The 22,791-nt window shown below is 47.8% G+C and overlaps 1 protein-coding gene across 1 annotated transcript in view; it reads left to right on the forward strand.

Annotated features, from left to right (window-relative positions):
• The window catches only part of capn1 (calpain 1), a 40,394-nt gene that overhangs the window by 11,481 nt on the left and 6,122 nt on the right, over positions 1-22,791 (forward strand). Inside the window, exons 3-16 of the mRNA XM_080023257.1 lie at positions 943-1,012; positions 4,649-4,767; positions 15,346-15,479; positions 15,942-16,110; positions 17,464-17,547; positions 17,622-17,707; positions 17,844-17,918; positions 18,248-18,408; positions 18,764-18,924; positions 19,289-19,300; positions 21,703-21,914; positions 22,349-22,388; positions 22,532-22,597; positions 22,702-22,759. Of these exons, the coding sequence (XP_079879383.1) occupies positions 943-1,012; positions 4,649-4,767; positions 15,346-15,479; positions 15,942-16,110; positions 17,464-17,547; positions 17,622-17,707; positions 17,844-17,918; positions 18,248-18,408; positions 18,764-18,924; positions 19,289-19,300; positions 21,703-21,914; positions 22,349-22,388; positions 22,532-22,597; positions 22,702-22,759 (1,447 nt within the window). The remainder of the gene's footprint in view (positions 1-942; positions 1,013-4,648; positions 4,768-15,345; positions 15,480-15,941; positions 16,111-17,463; positions 17,548-17,621; positions 17,708-17,843; positions 17,919-18,247; positions 18,409-18,763; positions 18,925-19,288; positions 19,301-21,702; positions 21,915-22,348; positions 22,389-22,531; positions 22,598-22,701; positions 22,760-22,791) is intronic.

Consider the following 22,791-nt stretch of genomic DNA (forward strand, 5'->3'; position numbering starts at 1 on the left):
GCGTGTGTGTGTGTTTCTGGGCCGGTTTCCCCGCACGTTTCCATAATGCATCTCTGCTCTTTTTCCGTCAGAGGAGCTTTAATATTAACCATCCAAGAGGCTTGAAATGTCTCCGTGTTCCCAAAAATCTGTGCAGTGTGTCACTGTGTGCGTGTGTGTGTGCGTGTGTGTGTGCGTGCGTGTGTGTGTGCGTGTGTGTGTGTGTGTGCGTGTGTGCGTGTGAGAATGAGAGGGAGAGAGAGAGAGAGAGAGAGAGAGAGAGAGAGAGAGAGAGAGAGAGAGAGAGGGGGACAAATGGGGCTGGGTGATACTGACAAGATGAACTATCACCAAAATATGGATCATTTTACATATTTTGGTGCACGCATGACATATGAAGTTTATGACGTTCAGAAAACCACATGAACTTTACCGTGATGCTCCTGAAAGACGACGTGTAACCACATCGCCATGTTACGAAAACCTAAAATCCACGAAGAAATCTAGTCCCATGTCACCACCCTCAAATTTCATAATGGAAAAAATGCTGACCCTAATCCTAATCGTTAAAAGACGGCATTTAATTATATCGCAGTATTATGAAAACCTTAAATCCCGTACAATATCTAGCCTGATATCGCGATATCGATATTGTAAGAACATATCGGCCAAAACCCAAACCGCCCCTGAAGAGTGAGAGCCGCTCCACGAGACGGAGAACATGAGTCATATAAAAGGCGGATATAACTGAATGCATTTTGTGCCACTAACCTGGACGTAACCAGGTAAATAACCCACAATGAGCCCCCCATGGAGCGCTGACGTAAACCGTTTAAATAGGGCCCTCGTGCCAAACCTTGAATTTCACTTCATGACCGCAGTGTTTCCTTGTGTGTGTGTGTGTGTGTGTGTGTGTGTGTGCGTGCGCGCGTGCGTGCGTGCGTGCGTGCGGGTGGTGTACAGGAGATCTGCCAGCGTCCCCAGTTCATCGTGGACGGAGCCACGCGAACGGACATCTGCCAGGGAGCGCTGGGTAAGTCCCTGTCGGACTCGGTCCAACGGTCACTGCTTCACCAGCACCACCACCACCACCATGACTCAGCTGTTGGAGAGAGGAGAGCAGGAAGAGGGGGGGTGGACAGATACATTTTATTTTATTTTATTTTATTTTATTTTTTTAATTTATTTTACACATTTTTGGGGGTTTTATTTAAAACATTTTATGACAAATTTTTTATGCCTTATTTTGGATTATCGAACTTTGTTCCACTAGTAACACTGGTGCTCCCTCCTGGAAAATTTAGGAGCACCACTAAAACCGACATCGCAACACATTCATATTTATTCCATCTTCACTATTATAAATGCTTGGGTATTAAATAGACAATTTACATAAATAACAATGTGCTGTTTTATTTTAAAGGAAAATGCCACAATTTTGAAGTTGTGCTTTCACAGACAAAATCATGAAGTTAAGTTGTGCTTTTTTAAACATAGACACCCAATAATAAGTATGTGCTCAGTACATTACTTTCATTAACAACCATGAGAGCCCCAGCTCTCCCTCTCTATCTCACTCTCTCACACACACACACACGCTGTCAAACGATGGTTCGATTTCCCGAATCCTGTTCATATAAAAAAAAATAATCATAACCTTTGAATCTGAAAACCAACATTAAAAAAAAATATGCAGTACATGTTTCAGCAGAAACGTATTCTTTTTATAAAAAAATTGTGCTTATACGTCCACATTCATCCTCTTTGTGCGCGCAAGTGAATGATCTTCTTCCTCGCGCTCTATTTTCTTTTATCCGCCAGCTGAGCCGGTGCAGGCGGGGCTGGATCTTCCTATAGGCCGGATAGGCGGCCGCTTAGGGCGCCATCCCCAGGGGGCGCACGGAGAGGGGGCGATCGGCGCGCAACGTGCGCACCTGTCTCCCTCTCCGACGGCACCGACGACGCGGGCGCCAGCGATGGGGTGCCCGCGAGCGGCGCGCCACAACAATGTTTTGATTTTAGATGGGGGTTATTTTATGTAACGTCTCCTTATGGAACGAAACAAGCAGCGTGCGTAACGGGGGCACTTTCTCCACGACTCCTACTGATATACCGGAACTATTTAAAAAAATAAAAAAAATTAAAAAAACGCCGATGCTCCTAGTTATAAAATTTTGTTGCGCTGTCTCCAAAAATGGTCGCAAAATGCGACTGAATGGTCGCAGACCGGAGCCCTGATTTTTGAGTTTTTATGACTATTTATATAGTTTTATACAAATATTTTTTCTCAAACTTTAATTTACCTCTTTTAAATGTTGTTATAGACGTACTGAGAGCCACCGACGACAGGAGTCAAATTCCTCTTATGTGTCCACTTCCTTGTCAGCCACAGAAGCCCAGATCCCTTAAAGGACAATTCCGCCACAAAGCAACATCAAACTAATTTTGCAGATCAAGGCGGAGGTGACGAGGTCTCCCTTTGCGCCCGCTTAAAGCCATCGCTGCCAAGAACCACGGGCAGCGGCAGGAAATCTGGGAAAATCCAAAATAATTGTACCAGAAGTGCTCCGCCCTCTCTGGGTGAGGAAGACTCCCCTTGATTGTAGTCTAAAGGAAGAGGCCGACAGGGCAGGTGTTTATAGCCGGCCCGAGGAGGATTTTGATCAGCGGCTCTGCAACTCCTCCGCTTCCAAATGCACGCACATCGCCCGTGGCACATACATGTAGATGTTTGTTCTCCTCTTGTGCCGAACCAGTGCAAAGCTGGATTTCCCTGCGGGCGACGACAGCACGCTTTGCGTTTGTTTGTTTTTTTGCTGCGTTTCGGAAGCAAACGCGCAGACAGGTGGACGGAGCTGGAAACACCCCGCGTCGGGCGGGGTCGACGGTGTTCCCCGTCGCTCCTTCCTTCGTTTTGCGGTGTTCCGCCCACTGGAGTGTGAGCCCTCTGGGTGGGGGGTGGCCCTAGGGGATGTATCCCGGGACAAATGCGTTGCGAAAGCGTTTCCGGCACGCGTCGGGCAGCGCGATTGCGGCGGAGCCCGTACATGAGACTGGGATGGGGAGCCACAGCCCTGCGGTCGCCCCCCGGGCGGCGCCGACTGAGAGCCTCGTACTCTGGGTGATTGCTCTCCGACGCGAGGGCGGCGTGTATAATTGATGTTCTGTTTCCTGCCCTCGCATGTGTAAACAAGGCAGCCTTTTTCGAATTTTGGATAAACCAGGGCAGCTCCGTGTAAGAAGCATGGCGGGAGGGGGGGCGGTGGCTCCCGGGGGAGGCACCGCCTCGCAGAGAGAACCACAAAAACGGAGAAGCAAATAACAAACCCGGAGCAAAATGGTTTTGTTTGGCCCCCGTTGTTGCGCTGCCAAAATTCATTATGACTAAGCAGCGTGGGTCGTTCCCATGTGGTCACAGTGCTCCCCAAAAACGACTGCCGCAGGATTTGCTCATCGGCAACGCTCTGTTTATTGGCAGTGATACGGGACTTGATATGACCCACTTTTTGGGGGGAAAACAAAAAGGCCCACAGCCGCTTCCCCTCAGGAGGACCGTCTCGTCTGTTTCTTGGTGAAACAAATCCGCTGACGTTCCCCCTGAACGGCACGGTTGTGCAAGCGGGGGGATGTAGTACACGAAAAGGATCCGCTGACGCACACGTCCCCGGACGCAATTGTCAGAGCACTCGACGTGAGCTGGAAAAGAAGAGTTTGGAACGGCGTCAACGGCTGGGAGGACAGGCAACGAAACACTTCGTCGTGACTCTGATGAACGAACCTTCGATGAAAGGAAAACAAAAGTATTCTTCATAGATCCTTGGGGCGGGGGGGCGATCGGAATCGTTCAAATTTAATCCGGCCTTCGGCGGCAAGTCCTTCAGCGTCTCCGACCGCCGCGGCGCACGGCCTATTGAGGCTCGATGCAAGGTTTTCGGTAAAATAAATAAATAACCCAGCAGTTTTCCTGGAAACAGTAACATTCAGCTCCAAGAGAAAAATTCAGCCGGGAATAGGGCGTGAGTCATTGAAGCCATCTCCATCTGAAGGCATCAAAGGCGCAGACGTGAATCATAGTATCTTTCATAAATCTAATATTATGACATGTTTAGATAATTAAGGCCAAAGCCATCTGGCTGCAACGAGGTGGACTGCTAAAAAGGGGGCTGGACGCAGGTCTGTGGAAATTTTTTGGCGACCGTCACAGGTTTTAAAAGCAGCGGCGCTTTCAAGCCCGAGTCCCAGACACGGCGGTGACTGGACCCTCCCCGGAGCGCTGGGACTCCCAGAGGTCGTTCGCCGACGCCCGTTCGAACACGACCCCCCCGACCCCGCCCCGCTTTCCCTTTGGGAATTCCACTTCAACGGGCTTGTTGCTCCCGTCCGCCCCCTTCACACGAACAAACTAACCAAGGCTGCAGAGCAATGATTTAAATAGAGTTACCCCAAGAGGAGGGATGGGGATTATTACACAATTATTCAGCGCATAATGAAATTTAGGAATAGCCGCAGAGCTCTTGGTCGCCATGGGAACGGCAGCAAACTGTGTAAGGGGGTTTTTCGGAGCAACCGGGCTTTGTTTTCCGTCGGGGGGTTGCAAAGCCTGGCGTCTTCCGGGTTGACGCTGGAATCCATCCCAGGTAACGCGCGTGCGTCTGTGCGTCTTCCTCAGGCGACTGCTGGCTGCTGGCGGCCATCGCCTCCTTGACCCTGAACGACACCCTCCTCCACAGAGTCGTGCCGCACGGGCAGAGCTTCGACAAAGGCTACGCCGGCATCTTCCACTTCCAGGTGAACACGCACACACGTGCGCGCACACACACGCCTGCAATGCACGCAGCTGTACTCCCTCTTCCTGTTGTGTGAGTTGTGCCACTTCCTGTTTCTGTGGTAACAGGAAGATAAAACGCTCTGAGGATGATTTGTTTGTATGTAAAATTCTCGCCGTCCTCATCGGGGGGCAGGGGAGACGCTGATAGTGATGGCATAACAGACAGTAAAAAGGCGGCAATGTGTTATGGTGACTGGCAGTTCCGCCCGCCGCACTCCATCCCACGAGTGGCGTTTTCAGGGCCTTCTGACACGGAAACACAGGCAGAGATGTTGCAAACACACCGGTTTACACCAGGCTCTCCCCCTGTGTGTGTGTGTGTGTGTGTGTGTGTGTGTGTGTGTGTGTGTGTGTGTGTGTGTGTGTGTGTGTGTGTGTGGAGATGGGTGATTGACCTGGTGCCGGTTGATTGCTCTGACGGGCAACAGGTGTAGCCATCGATCCCGGGCCCAATTACCTAAGACCCAGGACGGGTGTGGCTGCTTTAAACCTCACCACGCCCACACCAGAGTGACACCGATTTCAATGTCTGTAATTATTATGTTGCGTTATATCTAAAGTGGACCAAATAAAGCACTTTCAGATTTTTAAAGATCTTTACGCGGCGGTTAGTTCCCGTCAAGGCATTAGACTGGTCTAAAAGGCGTTCCACGAGTGCTGATGTTCAGCTAAACATCTCTGGGACCTCTGGGATCACTGCCATTTCCAGGGTGCTGTGGTTGTGTTGCCTGCATCCTGAATAAACAGACAGACAAATAATCATTATCCGGTGTGTCAACTTCCACAGTGTCAAGGCAGTATCTCACTTGAGGTGCTGACGTTATAACTGCGGTGAATATCTCGCAGCCTCATGCCGCGGTACAGTATGCAGTAGAATGCTGCGCCCTCTTGTGAAATTGTCAAGACCGTAAAAGCAGACGTTGTTTCCTTCCAGGAGCTATGACCTTATTTTTTCTACATCCCTTTCAGTTAAAGGAAAACTCTGGCATTGTTTGACCTAAGCCTTGTATTTCGGTCGTTGGAAGTCAATCGATCTGGATCCATCTTTAAAACTGATCCGGTGTTTAGAGAATAGCTTCAGCCGACTGCCCTGCACACCGAGCTGCAACATGTAGTACGATCAGTGCATCGGGACATTTTTTCCCGCGACCCTATCGGAAGGTTCTTTTTAACCCCCATAGCCCGTTGTACTGGCCAAGCAGGTTCCGTCCCCCTGGTTGATCGTTATCCACCCTGAAGGGAATATTGAGCGTGTCCGCTGCTACTGAACCTTCTCAGGTTTGATCGTTGACGTCACTCGGGGGAGGAGGTTGCAGGGTTAGGATTCGCGCTCAGAAACGTGCCGTCTCTCCCCCTCGTAATCCTGTGTTTACCTAGGGAGGGAGGCGTGCGGAGCTGACATATCGTGCTTTGGCAACGCCCCAAATTCACATTCCCGCCACCTCATGCCCTCCAGACCAGGCCCGGTAACTGTGCAAACACGGCCGTTTGCTGTTTGCCCTCTCTCAGCTTAAGCCCCTCGTGAGAAAAAACTGCAGCGGTCCCACACGGTGGTTACTCCCGCAGAGCCACACCCCCACTGCAGTGGCAGTCAATAAACCTCGCCGCGACATCCGCCAGAGACGGATTGTGTTCAGGGCTTCGACCCGCTGCCACCCGATTCGCCCTTATGTGAGCCAGCACCCGTCTTGATTTATTTGAAATCCAGACAATATTGCGCTACATTAATGCCCTGGGTGGTGGAGGTGGAGGGGGGGGGTTGTTTGTCGAAGCAGCCGAATGACAAAAGATCAAAATATTAAACAGCATTATACAGTCTGTATATATAGTCAGTAAACACAACTCTGTTTGTATACATATACTCTCACTTAGCCCTCTGTAAATTATGATTGTAGTCAGTAATAGGCAATTCATGACAGTATCAATACATGATATTGCCATTTAAAAGCCCATGTTAAAGACATGTTACAAACATAGTACAGTCATAATGTTGAGTGTGACAAAATATACGTATGAGACCTCATATTGAAAGAACTTATTGGTCTATTCATTAATTTAAAGCACAAAACCCTAATTGTGTAACAATGTGGAAAATGTCTTTGTTTCATCCATTGACATTGACAATGTGGATGATAAACAATCCTATTCGGTTATCGCCTGGTCATACTGTCACTGCCGGTATGACAGGCATTCATTTGGCTGAAATGTCTTAGAAATTATACATCACACATGTGACAAGTGCTGCTTAGCCACGCTTATTTCTCGGTCCGGGGCCAGGGGGTTTCCTGCGTACCTCGAAGCCCATATTCATTGCATTGATTCTTTTACGGTAATTAAAGCTTGTCCCAGGCTAGTCCCAGTCTTATCTCATTTCGTTCCTAGCTGCTTGTGGGTTTTTTGCTGCAGCCACAAGTTGTTGTTTTTTTTTACCGTCCAAGTGAGAGTGGCGACAACTTTTATAATTGTAAAAATGTTATGTTATAATATAATTCACAGACAAGTTTACAGTTGGAATAATTTTACATAGTTCAAACTGGTAGTGCCTGTTGCTGGAGTAAATACCAGGAGTAAATATAAAATACACCCTCCACCTGTCCCTTTAGAATATTTACTCCATTTAGATATTTAAGTTGACAGTAGCTTTGAGAGTTAATGAGGCGTAGCTAGTTCTGTCTGACAACTTGACCACACCACAAGCTTTCACACCCTTATGGACCCTATCTTTTTCACGATTCAAATCTTTCAGCGACTCAGCAGAAAGATTCATTCAATTGGTCCGTGACTCGTCGATTGAGTTGAGAATGGAATGCTCACCAATTCTCATTTTAATTCACTCAAAATGATTTGTTTAGGGAAAGGCAAAGTGTAAATAAGTCACATTAACTGAATCTTCAGTAATTATAATCTGTTTGTAGAAGATTCGCTGCAAGGTTTGAGGTGATGATTTAAAGTAAATCTAAGAGTTGCCTGTCAGAACTAGTTAAATGGTAGTAAGTGTGTGATGATCTCACAGCAAAGATAACAAAGATAAGTGAAACGTGAGCGACAGGGTGTCCTGTGGGTGTCTGGCAACAATAGGAAGAGGAGGAAAATCAAGTCCTGTGTGATCCGGGCCTTCGAGTCCTTTAAGTTACTTATTATACATACGAGAGAGAGTATGTTTTTACCAATATAGATTCCTTGTTTAGATTTATCTTAGTTTTGACTTTACATTTCACATTTTAACCCAAAGTAGTGGGCTTTTAAACAGAGTATGAGCAAAGTATTTATTATTTAGCTGAGGCCACATTTGGAAGCGATCAGCGTGAGACCAAATTCTAACATCACTTTTTCTAAGATCAACTTTTCCAGCGCAAACCATCTTGAGAGCCAGCGCGAGGCTCCAAAAATAGACCCACCCCAGTGATACTCCACTGTATATGTCAGCTGAAGAGGTTCTTTTAAGAGTGAATTTGAGGAGAAACGGAGAAGATATATTTCCGCTCTTGTTCCCCACGGGAGCTGTCATGGACTAGCTATCGGTGACTGCAGGCTCTGTCACTTTGATAGGCACCTATAAGTCTGGCTACGAGAAATCCAAGAAGGAAAATACCCAGAGTCTGTGAGAGCGGGGGCGGAAGACGACTCATCGGCTAAGACAACGAATCAGATAATCGGCACAGCGCCTCAGAATATGTAGGGTGGTCCAAGATAACATCTCTCAGAGGTCTAAGAAAACATCAAGGCCAAATGCAGTGCTTGAAGGAAGTGAGTCTTTGCTCTGGCATTGAGCATTATCTCTTTGGAGAAAGGTCGAGTCAGTCCAGTGAAGCACAGCGGCAGGACACAACCCAAAGTCAGCTGAGCACCAGTACCCCAGTGGCAAAGAAGATTAATTCAAGCACAACATCTGACCTGGAATCCAGCCAGATGCAGCCTGCTACGGAGAAATTGTCCGAAGTCCAGCAATAACATGATGAGATGAATGGACAACAGTCAATACAGACCTGAGTAAAGTTCTCGATGGGCTTCGGGGATCAGCAGAGAATAAGCTGGAAAGATTGAGTGACCTGATCTACAGCTACAGGGTACAAAATTTAGATACAAAAGAAGCAGGGAAGAAAAAAACACCCCCTCTAAAGTCTAGAAGGCAACATGAAATGTAATGCCTTGTTAGGGAGAGAAGGGACTTGAAGAAACAGTGGAGGAAGGCATCACTAGATGAGCGAGTGGGTATCAACCTCCTACAAAAAGACATAAAAGATCGCCTGACAACACACTGCGGAGGGCAGAAAACCTCAGAATTTGACGCACGAAGAACGAGAGGGCATTTACATCTTTCTTCCAGGATCCCTTTAGATTTGTGAAGTCTTCACAAAAGAAAAATCGGGGTCACTTAAAGCGCCATCTTGAGGACCACCTGAAAACCACACACACCGATGATCAGAGACAGGAGCAGAGAGTCATACCGCCAGATATGCCGCCCATCGCTCAACCAGAAAGCCAGCTGGGTGACGGCCCTACAAGATGTGAGCGAGTTACAGAAAGCTGTGAGGAAGGCAAGGACAGCGTAAGCTCCAGGACCAAACGGAGTCCCATATAGGCTGTGTATGAACACTCCAGATGTCCTGAGATTCCCTTTGGAAACAAATGAACGAGGCATGGAAGAAACAAACTATCCAAAAAGTATTGTGATCAATTCCCACCTCAACACCTTGAGGGGGTATTGATTCCTAAGGAAAAGGGTTCCTCAAACATCAACCAATCCCAGCAAATAAACCTCTTGAATGTTGAAGGAAAGCGCTTCTTTAACATCACTGCCCAAAGGAGGACAACTTACCTGAAACCGAACAACCTGATTGACATGTCGTGCAGAAAGCTGGTATACCAGGCTCCCCAGGATGCTTAAAACAAACAAGCATGATATGGCACCAGATTCAAGCCGCAAAAAAGGAAGGAAGAGATCTGAATGTCATATTCCTCCACCTAGCCAATGGTTTTGGATCCACCACACACTCCTTCCTCTGGACAGCCTTTGATTACTTCCACGCGCCAACGACCATGACAAACCTGGTCAGAAACTACTTGCAAGATCTGCAGTTCTGTCTCACAAAAACAGAGTTCACTACAGCATGGCAATCTTTGGAAGTCGGAATAATGGATAGCTGCACCATCTCCCCTCTAGCTTTCAGCATGGCAATGGAATTAATCATCCGAGCATCCAGATGTGTTGTAGGAGGATAACACCTGAAGTCTGGAGAACGACCTATTCGTGTTTACATCGACGACATGACCACCCTGACTTCAACTTTCGCATGTACAAATAGACTGCTGGAAAAGCTTCGGTCAAATGTAAAGTGGGCACGAATGAGGTTTAAACCCAGCAAATCCAGGAGCATATTCAGGAGCCTGGAGTGGTAGTACAATGCAAGCCTCAAAGACATACCAGAGTGTCCAAATTCAGGAAGAAACCATCAAAGGACTAGTCAGCATAGACAAGACCTTACTCCGTGGCAAGCTGAAACTGTGGCGCCTGCAGTTTGGACTGCGTCCACATCTGATGTGGCCTCTGAGAGCCTACGAGATTCCCATCACCAAAGTCGAGAAGCTGGAGAGAACAATGAGCTCCTACATAAAGTAATGGCTTGGACTTTTGCGTATCCTGGAGCAAAGGAGAACTGGTGCCAATGCCCTCTCTCTCCAAACAACTGGCTTCTCTAACACCACCGCTTGTCTACCAGCAGGACAACTCCCAAAGCTTCCAACTACAATGAGGGAATCAAGCCTGCTGGACAGCCTGTGACTGAAAGATGCAGGTCAATCTAGACCAGAAGCTCATCTTTCTGCCAGAGATCATGACAACAATCAGGCCGGACCTGTCTGGTCTTGTGGTCCACCTCACAGAGATCTCTGTGCATTGTGGTGCTAACTGTAACCTAAGAGGCTATGCAGCGTATGAATGGAAAAGGTTGAAATATGCAAACAGCGGGGTTGGAGAGCACGAGGGCTCCCAGTGGAGGCGGTTTGCAGAGGTTTTGTGGCCAAATTAATCACCGGGTTCCTGAAAGAGATGGGAGTTCGAGGGCGGGCCCTACGGCAAGCCACCAGGTCATTGTCGTGAGGCTGCCAAGTGTGGCAGCAACTGGCTTTGGCTGAAGAGAACGGACCTGATCTGGGCTGCAAGGTGACCATCAACCTACAGAAACGGGTAAAATCGGCCGGGGGGCGCATCTGGCACGCCAGATGTCGCCGTTGAACCCTCTTGAGGTGTCGTGGGCTTATCAACGAAACACCAGTGAAGGAGGGTGCCCACCTGATGACCCCAATGAAGTGATAACCCCCGCTGCCTCAAGAAATCAAGGGAGTGCTGATTATTGTCAGGCATAGTTACAACAAGTCCTATGAGATCAACCCTTCGTTACCTTCTAGTGACGTGCGGTGTACTAGGGCTGGGCGACAGATATCGAAATCGCAATACCAGACGAGCTATCGGATATCGGAGTTTGGTTATCGTAATATCTCGATACAGTTAGATGTTGTCTGCGTCGCAGTGAAGAAATGCGTTTTTTTCCTCAACATTTGGTGTGTAAATCTCTTCTGAGAGCACCAATAGTCATCCCACAAATGTCATCAAATCGATATTGAGGTCAAAATATTGGCCACAAAATCTGGTGTTGTGTGTTTGCAGGAACAAGAAGCAGTTCATTCCGCAAGGTGCATTTACATATACCAGGGATTAGTTCTGGTGAGCTTTGGTGCTTTTCACTACAGACTATTAACGTAAAGAAAAAAACGTCTAATAATAAAATGAAATAGAATAAAAAGCAAAGTAGAAATATAGTCAAATATATAGAAATAGCCAAAAAAAATACCAAACAAAAAAAAAAAACCTGAAATAAGTCAAGGTATACATAATAAGAATATACAGAATATACAGAAAATACACTACCACAACTTTACGTACGTGTCAATTGTTTGGGTGTGAAGCAGTTGAATTTGTGCATGTTTGTGAAGGGCGAGGGAGCCTGTGTGTGTGTGTGTGTGTGTGTGTGTGTGTGTGTGCGGTTGCATGTACCCACTCGTTGACAGAACTCAGCAGTTTTTCGGCCGCTGCAGCCGCCGCCTCTCTCTCTCTCTCTCTCTCTCTCTCTCTCTCCCTCCCGCCCCCTGCCGTGATTTGCGGCGGCTGCTTTCGCATAAAAGAGCGGATCCCTGTACAAACAAGGCTGCCAGGGTGAAAGGTACGCGGAGGGGGAGATCGTAGAAGTGAAGGAGGTGGAGAGAGAGAGAGAGAGAGAGAGAGAGGAGAGAGTGGGAGCAAGAGAAAGGAAGGGAGGGAGGAAGAAGTGGAGGGAGGGGAGGATTGGGGAAGAGTCATTGCGGGAGGAAGGAAGGAAGAAAAGAAGCGGACATACACACGTGTGAACACACCCGTGAACACACCCCAGCAAGCACACACATCGATACCGACATGCACACACACACACACACACTAGGTGGGGTGGGGTTGCTGGGCTGCTTTGCACACTGAACAGAAAACAGGCCAAATGGAAGAATCAATCTGCTCATGGTGAACTGACACACTCTCACACACACACACACACACACACACACACACACACACACACACACACACACAGCAGGCGAAGACAAAAAAGTCTTTCAGCCGTCTGAAGTTCGAGCCCTGGAGCTGGCTAGGAATCTGGCTCGCCGGATTGCCCCTGAGCGAGAGACGCTGACCGCGGTGCAGCCGAACCCGGAGCCGAGGGAAGATGCAAATAAAAGTGACGCAATATTCGCCTTTCCCTCCTTCTGGCATCAGTTGCTGAGTCAGAGGAGCACGCATCTGGCCAGAGTCATTCCTCGCCGAGTGGATTTCACAAGTCGTTTGTTCACTCACACACACACACACACACACGCACACACAGGTTCCCCAACGAGGGGCCCCCTATAGGTCATTCTTCTGCCCTCGCCACGTGTAGCCGTACATGAGTATGCAGCGAGCTAAACACTCTTCCAATAAGTACCCGCAGACAGGAGTTATTTTGGTATCTTTAATGAAAGCGGTCTAAAACTGTGGAACAGTACATGAATCTTGAATCTATTTCATATTATATATATACCGTATATATATACTGTATATATATATATTTTTTACATATATATTTTTTTTTAATATATATATTTGAACGTATGTAGATTTAAATATAATTATGAAGGGGTTAGAGTCCTCAGCTCGAGCTTAGTCCAGCAAGGGCACATTGCCACACGCACCCACCCACCCACCCTGCCCTCTGCCTCCACGGCTGTAAATAAGCATGTAGAGCAGCGTCTCTGCCGTCCCCATATGCACTTTGACCTGAATGAAGTAATGTAAATGAACCCACCTCGCTACACACTGGATCGGCCTATTTCACATTGTACCCCTGTCGCCAGGCGGCACGTCTCCTTTTGTGTTCATTCGTTTTTACCGTGTTGCAGTCTTTAGTTTTTTGTTTTTTTTTTCGGGGGGGGATCTTCCTCCAGGAGCCCTCATTAAATTCCTGAGAACGCGATGACTCAGCAGATTTGAATAACGAGCGCCGCGGCCTGATGTGATTTGAAGACGGGGGGGGGAGGGAGGAGAGAGAGAGAGAGAGAGAGTGGGGGGGGCACGTCATCTACAGGGACCATCTCAGCCAACTCTGCCCGGGAACGACAGCCGAAAACGAGAACAATAAATTGGGCGTAGCGAGTTGTGTTCTGTGTCCTTTTGAGGGACGTGCGAGACTGTGACGCGAGGCGTGGCCAGAGTTCAGGTCACACTCTCACACAGTGACTCCAGTGGGTGTGGGAACAGCTGAGCTATTCCTGTGTTTGTTTCTGTGTGTGTGTGTGTGTGTGTGTGTGTGTGTGTGTGTGTGTGTGTGTGTGTGTGTGTGTGTGTGTGTGTGTGTGTGTGTGTGTGTGTGAAAATATACAGTACATACTGTACTGTATGTCTATACATAGCAATAGCTGTGTGTGTGTGTGTGTGTGTGTGTACATACGTCTATACATAGTAATATCTGTGTGTGTGTGTGCGTGCGCGTGTGTGTGGAAGGGGCCATACAAAATTCATCATCCATTCGTCCGTCCACCCATCCATACCTCCCTCCCTTCACCCATTCATCCCTCCATCCATCATCCACCCGCTCACCCATCTGTCAATCTTTCCACCCATCCGTTCATCCTTCTATCCGCCCATCCATCCATCCCTCTATCCATCCATCCACCCATTTATCCACCCATCCATCCACCCATCCATCCATCCACCCATCCATCTACTCATCCATCTACTCATCCATTCATCCATCTATTCATCCATCCATCCATCCATCTGTCCATCCACCCATCCATCCAGCTGACGTGCCTTCAGCATCATTTTGTGCCACATCAACCGGCCCTGACCTCAGCTGATGGAGACCTCCACCACGGGCGGAGACGGCAGCCGACCGCGCTTGTCCTCCGCCAGCACAGTCTGATTAACGGCGTCATTACAAACCAGTCTGGACAAACGCTGACCCACTGACATCTCTGAGTGGGTCAGTACATGCGGCAAAAATGGCCGCGGATGGAAGTGCCCTCCCTCTGGGCGGCAGGCGCTGGCGTTACCTCCCGGGCAGGAAGTGTTTGAAACGCAGCTTCTATCTCCCTCCCTCCTGATGTGGATCAAAGTCCGGCCGGCGACCGCTGTGAAGTCCACCCCCAGCAACACAAGTACAACCAGATTAGGGTACTAGAGGGTAGGTGTGGGTGTTGGTGGGGAACCTTTCCCTGTTTGGGGGTCATCTGCTATAGATAACCATAGACTACTCTGATGGATGGGCGGATGGATGAATGGGTGGATGGATGGATAGAGGGGTGGATGGATGGATGGATGGATGAATGGGTAGATGGATGGAGAGGGGGGGGGGGGTTTCTTATCTTATGAGATCTCCAAAAAAAAAATCTCCAAAAAAAAAAGCGCTTCCTGGTGGAGTATACGCCCAACGTCTCCACGAGTCTCCTCCCCTGGGGGGTGGGGGTTGGGGTCCTTTTTCACTCATAACTTCCACCCGCTGTCTTTCTGTGCGCCGCCGCTGCCGCCTGTTGGCCGACGGGGTGAGGTGCCGGTGAGGCGCTGGCTTCGCTCCACAATCTACTGTTGAGTTTCTCCTTCATCCATTTCTGGATTATTATCCCATTCCAGTCCTTAAGATATATGAACTAAATTTAACTCGCTTAAAAAACAAACTTAAATAAAATAGAGTGTACGAACTTAGAAGGAAGGAAAGAAAGCAAAATAGAATAAGATAAAAATAAAAAACGTTTGTTTTTTACATTTTATGTTCCAAATTAATACATTTTATTATAATACATTACAAATGAAATACATTTCAAATTGACGTAATTTCATAAATAATTTGGCCACGCCCGTTTCGCATCTCCATCGGAGGTGGAGTCCCGATTTTATGGACGTGATTTTATTCTCGGGTCTCTTTTGCAAACGTGACAAAAAAATAAATAACACGCTGTTTGTGTTTTGGTCTCTCCGTCAGTTCTGGCAGTTCGGGGAGTGGGTGGAGGTGGTGATCGACGACCGGCTGCCGGTGAAGGAGGGGAAGCTGCTGTTCGTCCACTCGGCGGAGGGCGGAGAGTTCTGGAGCGCGCTGCTGGAGAAGGCCTATGCCAAGTACGTGGAAAAACTCAGCTTTGTTTTTAAATATAACAAAAACATGCAGCATTCAAAAACATGTGTTTACCCCTATCAGGAAATGATATCACTTTTTTACATTTTACAAGGTTCAGAGTTAAATGAGTAACAGGGTTGAAGTAACAGGGTTGTCGTAACATTGTTGAACAGAGTTGTAGTAACTTTACTTCTACCCACGACATTCTGGGAACTCAGACGATGCAACTTCTTGTTCAACGTGCGGTATATTCCATAGGGGGGAATCTGTTCATGTAACAGGTTCGAGTGAATATTATGGGACATAACAAAAATGCAAATTTGTCATTGTCCGAGCAATTCATTTGTCTTAATGAATTGCTCGCAATAAAAGAAGTTTCACGCGTGTGATATGAAATGGATTCACAGAGTAATGCACAAATTTTAAACAAGGTTTAAAACTCCACCCTAACCCCACCCGGTCAGGCTGAACGGCTGCTACGAGGCGCTGTCGGGCGGCAGCACGTCCGAGGGCTTTGAGGACTTCACGGGCGGCGTGACGGAGATGTACGAGCTGAGGAAGGCGCCGACCGACCTCTACAGCGTCATCGCCCGCGCCATCGAGAGGGGCTCGCTGCTCGGCTGCTCCATCGACGTCAGTGCCGCCCGCTACCTGTCTTGGTTTTCGCTAATTTCCAACTCATCTACGTCTTCTGCTGCGCCTGCTAGTTTGAGACCGTTTCTCTTGTCATGAAGCAGTTTTCACTTGTTTTCCAGGCAGAAAGGGGAAAAATACAGTAAATTGATATTTATGTACAAAAGGCCAATTTTTACACATCTGGGCCAGTGACAAGGGGGCGTGGTCGACAGATTACAGTTTTCCGAGTTCCCGTGAACGCAGCATCACTCCCGACACCAATTCTTAATTTTAAGACATCTAAAGGTGTAAAACTCAGATTGCTGGATTTGACACTTTTTGAGACTTTTTAAGGACCCGCGGAAAAACTGAAGAAAAGAAAAGAAAAGTAGGAAAGTGGGAAAATAATCGTCACGTTCAAGGTCGCGGGCGACGTCCGATCTTTTTGGGAGGGCGTGTAAACATCTGGCTGCAATTTTTGGAGAAAGAAAAAATGAAAATCGTTCTGGAATTGAATCTCCGCATCATTTTCCCAGACTTAGGCCGACCTGCAGGTTGCCCTTTTAATCCCACTGATCGTCAAAGAATGGGAAAGAATGTGCCTCATGTCCTTTATCACCTGCTCTCTTTCCTCCTTTCCTTCCTCCTATCTTTCTTTCTTTCCTTCTATCTTTCTTTCTTTCCTTCTTTCTTTCTTTCCTTCTAGCCGTCTTTCTTTCTTTCCTTTCTTTCCTTCTATCTTTCCTTCTTTCTTCCCTTCTACTTTCCTTCTTTCTTTCCTTCTATCCTTCCTTCTATCTTTCCTTCTATCTTTCCTTCTTTCTTCCCTTCTACTTTCCTTCTATCTTTCCTTGTTCTTTCCTTGTTCTTTCCTTCTTTCTTAGTCCTCCACTAGTACTCTTAGTATCTGGCCTACGTACAAATCACCTACATTGAAGTTCACATCTCAGGTCTAGGAACACAGCGTTGTATACAAGATGGAGAGTTTTTCCATTGGAGGTCCTTTCAAAATAGCAACCTTTGAAGAAAAACAGCCTTTCTTTTACCCAAAAAACACCCCAAAATAACGCCCCCTCCCAGAAAAACCTCTATAAAAATAAAGTTTAAGGTTTAAAATGAGCCCTTTTTCCCTCGACATGTCTCAGAAATGGGGAAGGAATTAAAAGGTACACGTGAACTATAGAGCTTTTTATGATTTGGGTAGAAATTGTCCAGTGAGTGGCCAGTTTTCGCCGATGCTGGTTGCCATGGCCCAAAACTAGATCATGGGTCCATTTCAACCTGGGTCCAAAGTCCAAAATCTAGTTTGCTGGCGACCTTTGACCTCTTCTACTTGACTCTCATCCGCACCTTCCCTCCTCTGCGGGTCAGATCACCAACACCAGAGACATGGAGGCCGTCACGTTCAAGAAGCTGGTGAAGGGACACGCCTACTCGGTGACGGGCGTGGACGAGGTGAGTCCGGGGCCGGTCGGGCGGAACGCGGCGGAGGGCAAGGGTGTACTTTGATGTGGTGTTTCCTTTTACAGGTGGTGTACCGAGGAAACCTGACCAAGCTGGTCCGGATCAGAAACCCCTGGGGAGAGGTGGAGTGGACCGGGGCCTGGAGCGACAAGTAAGACACCAGTCTGGGACCGGTCTGAGACAAAGTTAGAAACTAGTCCGATACCAAGTTAGATACCAATCTGACATCAGTCTGACACCAGTCTGACACCAGTCTGACACCAGCTGTGATTCTTCTCATGCTGCAGCTCCAGGGAGTGGGACTCTGTGGACCGGTCGGTCAGAGCCCGCCTGCAGAACCGCAGCGAGGACGGAGAGTTCTGGTGAGGCCGTCCGTTCAAACTTTATTGATACTTTATGAACAATGAGGAACCAGAACAAAACGCATTCAAGGTTTGGAAGGGATGCTCCTTGCATTCTATGGAATATAATGAGACTCCTTTGGCTGTTTTAAATATCAACATCTATAACTACCACAATTTATTAACCATTTTAACTCTTGACTCCTGAGAATACACAATAACACCATGGCGCGCGCGCACACGTTTCACCCGGAAATGTCCGCCTTCCGCAGTCTTATCATTTCACTCCTTCTTGCTCGCCCCACCACCCTCTCGCTGTCTCTCTCTCCCTCCCTCCCTCTCTCCACCAGGATGTCCTTCAGTGACTTCCTGCGGGAGTTCAGCCGCCTGGAGATCTGCAACCTGACGGCGGACGCCCTGCAGCACAGCCAGCTGAAGAAGTGGAGCACGTCGCTCTACCAGGGCGAGTGGAGGCGGGGCAGCACCGCCGGGGGCTGCAGGAACTTCCCCGGTACGCCAGTGTGTGTCGATAAAAACATATCCGTTCGTCGCAAATAGCGTCCAGTTCGTAAACACCTGCGCTACTAGCCACACGCAGTTAGAGTGACGCTATCACTGAAAGTCATAGAGAATAGCGATAAAGTGGTCGAAATTGGCTTTGAATCAAAGATGGCATCGAACCGAGTTCAATGCATTGAACCTCGGCGGCAAAACTTTACGGCCTCATTTGCGCCGGGATATCATTAGTACAATATCTTTTATGAATCCGAAGATAGGGGCCGCAATTGAGGGCGCTGTTAGCGGCCGTGATCTCATTCTTTGTGAACCCGCCCCTGAGTGTTTGTTTGGGCGCTCCTCCTCCTCAGCGACCTTCTGGATCAACCCCCAGTTCAAGATCGCCCTGCACCACCCGGACACGGCGGGCCAGTCGGACTGCAGCTTCCTGGTGGCCCTCATGCAGAAGGACCGCAGGAAGAAGCGCAGGGAGGGCCAGGACATGGAGACCATCGGCTTCGCCGTCTACGAGGTCAGCGGCGGAACGCGCAACGACTTTATTTCAGTTGGATAAAATAAGTTGCGTCTGATAAAGATGCCCTCAGCGGGATTAAAGGAATACGGTGTACTTGGTTTTGCATACTCAGCTATTTTTGTCAGTGTGTTAGATTGATGAAGTGATTCATTTTCAGTCTATTTTTATGTGCGGTTGCTGTGATGCTATTGTTGTTCCTCCCCGTTTCTAGCTGATGTTGTTCATCATCATGTTTTTTTTTCTTAAATACGCCAGTTCTGTTGGATAACTTGACTGAAGTCTGAGAGTGGGAGATGAAATGCTGATGCTTCCTTCGCGACGCATTATCTAAATCCTGTCTGTCTCTCTTTTTTTTTTCCAGGTTCCCAATGAGGTAGGTGTCTCATCTCACTGTTCCTCTTTATCTCATCTTACTATCAGTGAATTTATGACATTTATGATAGATGACAGTTAATTTACAAGTTAGAATTGAATTTAATTATTACATAATACAAACCGGCAAGCCGGCACTCATGGCACCTTCACCTCGGAGGAGTCAAAGTTTCATGGCTCAAATGAATAAAAAGACTATAACGACATCAACCCGCAACGCCTGCGGGTCGGAGATTGAAATATCGCGCCTGTTCTTAAAAGTGATGCTCTCGTCGGGGGAAACCGGGGAAGATCATCTCCGAGAAGCTGTAACCCGGCAGGGACTCTGTGATATAAAGGGTTTGGACGCCGCCGTCACAGGTTTGAGTCCAGAGTCACATTTGAGGGTTAGGTGACAAGTGGAGATCGGGCGTGTGACCGTTTGGGTTCAGCTGTATGGTTGAACATCTTCATCACCCTCCAACCTTGGGGTGCTGGCTTTCAAAAGCATCACTCTGCATCAAACCCTCAAGTCTTCTTGCACAGCGGCTCAGCTCTTTAAGCTACTGAGTGGGTTTTTTTTGTCCGTCTATTTAAGTTTGTCCTCTCCTTCAATCATCTGATAAAAGGATCCCCAGCAGCTCAGGATTTTCATAAACTCGGCTAGCATAAGCCAGCCAGTCTTCGGATGTACCTTTAACCCCCATGTTGAGATGAACCAGTGAAGATAATCTCAGAGGAGCAGGAACCCAACAGTGCTGTGCAGTGTGATGCATCCACAGCTTTCCAAACTTCCACTGTAGTTTTACTCTTTTTAATTTGATGACATCCCCTTGCAGGGGGAAGACACGCAAAAACATCAACCACACACCACTTTCTCCATGAAAACCCCCTGGTGTTATTGCTCCCAGAAGCTGGGGGGGTGCCAAGTCCCCCCCCAGACCCACCACAGTGGGATTTGTTGTCATTGCGATCCAGGTGCCAGGGCAGAGAGGGAGTCAAACCGGTCACCTGCCCAACATCCACAGACGTGCTCCATCAACCCCATCATGCCACCGGGTCCCCTTCACACTCTGCCCTCTTCTCCAGGCGCTTTTAAAGACGATGGTGGACTCTCGATGTTTAAAAGCAACACAGAATTGAACCCCAAAGTCCTGACAACTAACCCAGGGCTTATCACACTGAGCCACTGAGACATAATAAGCTTTTCAACTCCGGGCACATTTAAATGTGCCTTTGGCGATGCAGGCTTTTTTTTTGAGACTAAAGATGATGCTGGACTGCCGTTGCTCAAGAGCAACTGTGGGATTGAACCCTAAAGTGCTGATAATTAGCACAGAGATTATCTCATTAAGCCAAGCGTCTGACCCGCCACGCCCCCAGGTCTCCTTCACGTGCCCTGCCTGTCTCTGGGCGCTTTTTAAAGTGCTCCCGTTTTTCGCGGTTTAAAAAACCCTCACCTCGTATTGAACCCTCGAGTCACAAAGCTTTGAGCCAACGACTTATCTCTTTGAGCCGTCGAGGCTTCAGAAGGGAGGTCATCCACTACGATCATCTGATTGAAGAAACTACGTGAGGCATGAAGGCGTCCCACCACAGAGTCCTAGAAGGTTCCTGCTTCCCTGAGAGGATTTCTCTTGACGTGAGCGTTACTTTCAAAAATGAAGTCAAAACAACATACACATTTTAGAATATATGATTCAGCCAATAACGCTTAAGGGCGGAGGCATACTTAAAAAACAGTGTTCAGAACAAAATGTCACGGTGATACGGGTTCTTTCTGTGTTTTTGGTGCAAACCCCGGGGGTCAACTTGGCCTGTGGCTCGCTCTGAGAGCTCCCCGTGTAGCGACTGGTCCAAATGCCCTTTTCATCTTTAAATCCACCAAAGCCACTGCCGTCTCCTCTCGCTGTCGCGTTCCTGCTTCTTTCATCGCCGCCGCCGCCGTTACAGGGCAACTCCCCCTGGAAATAGGTCCCACGGAACCATCCTGCGCCCCCTAGTGGCATGGAGTGATACTTACGTAATTACGTCTTTTAAAGTATGCCTTGTAGGAACTATTAAAGGAACATATATTGTGCAATTAAAATGTGCTTAGGTCCCTGGGTGGAGAAGAACAATGAAGAGTATAGAATAAATCTACAGAGAGGAGCTATTAAGACAGTTTTATTTTCCTAAATATACAATGTCAGTTTTGCATTGTCTTGGGGTAAATAAAGGCTTAAAAATTTGGAAAGCAGTTGTCACATTTTGTCAGACCCAGAAAGACATGAACTTGTGTTTGTGTTGTTTTTTGAGTTAGTTTGTTGATTATTATGTTCCTCATTTATCAAACTGAAATAGGAGTCAAAATGCTGCCAGTACTTCTTATAAATCACATAAAATGCTTCCAGTGTGTCCAAATGGGTCCCTCTCTCGTCTCAGTTCAAGGGCAGGTCGGGCGTCCACCTGAAGAGGGACTTCTTCCTCACCCACGGCTCCAGCGCCCGCTCAGAGCTCTTCATCAACCTGCGGGAGGTGAGCTCGCGCTGCCGGCTCCCTGCCGGCGAGTACATCATCGTGCCATCCACCTTCGAGCCGCAGAAAGAGGCCGACTTCGTCCTCAGAGTCTTCTCCGAAAAGCCCGCCGACTCCGAGTGAGTATGGGCGTGAGGAGGTTCTGTATTGGAAAGCAAGAGGTTGCATTGGAATAATCGAAATGTGTTACATGCAATGAAATGAGGGTGTATGTCTTAACTTCAGTTTTTACGAATATTAGGCCTTAAAAATCATTGAAGAGTCCGATATTGGAATTTAAGGTCTTACCGTCCTAATTAAGGTCTCGATTTCAGCAAAACTATTTTGTTCCATTTCATTTATAGATACTGTATGTCCTGTTCAGCCAGGTTCCTCTGCATCAGTCAACGTGTCTGTTGTCCAAACTGATGATTTGTGCCTTTTGTTCAAATTTGCCTTGAAAAAAGGTCTTAAAACGCATCACTCTCCAAGTCGATCTACTTGGCGTCAACATAAAATATTTATAAACATCGGTACACAATGATCTGACTGTTCCTCTCGTCGTCGTCGTTAGGGAGCTTGATGATGACGTCACAGCAGAACTTCCTGCAGAGGTAAGACGACTGAAGCTGCTCGTCAATTATTTGTTACGTCAAATTAATAGGTGAACGTGTTTGATATGTTCAAAACCATAGTATGCTCAAAGTGTGTGTGTGTGTGTGTGTGTGTGTGTGTGTGTGTGTGCGCCCGTTTCCAGCCCATGCTGGATGAGAGCCAGATCGACCAAGGCTTCAAGAGCCTCTTCAGACAGCTGGCAGGACCGGTGAGTGGCGCTCAAGTCATTTGGGGGGCGGAGCGGGCGGCTTGCCGCAAAGGATCGTGGGTAACGTAGTCACTGGTTTGGTGTTTTCTGTTCCGCGTCCACAGGACATGGAGATCAGCGTCACAGAACTGCAAACCATCCTCAACAGGATCATCAGCAAACGTCAGTGTCAGAACTTACTACGCGTACCGCGA

The sequence above is a fragment of the Zeus faber genome, assembly GCF_960531495.2.
Source record: "Zeus faber genome assembly, chromosome: 22".
NCBI classification, from domain to species: Eukaryota; Metazoa; Chordata; class Actinopteri; order Zeiformes; family Zeidae; genus Zeus; species Zeus faber.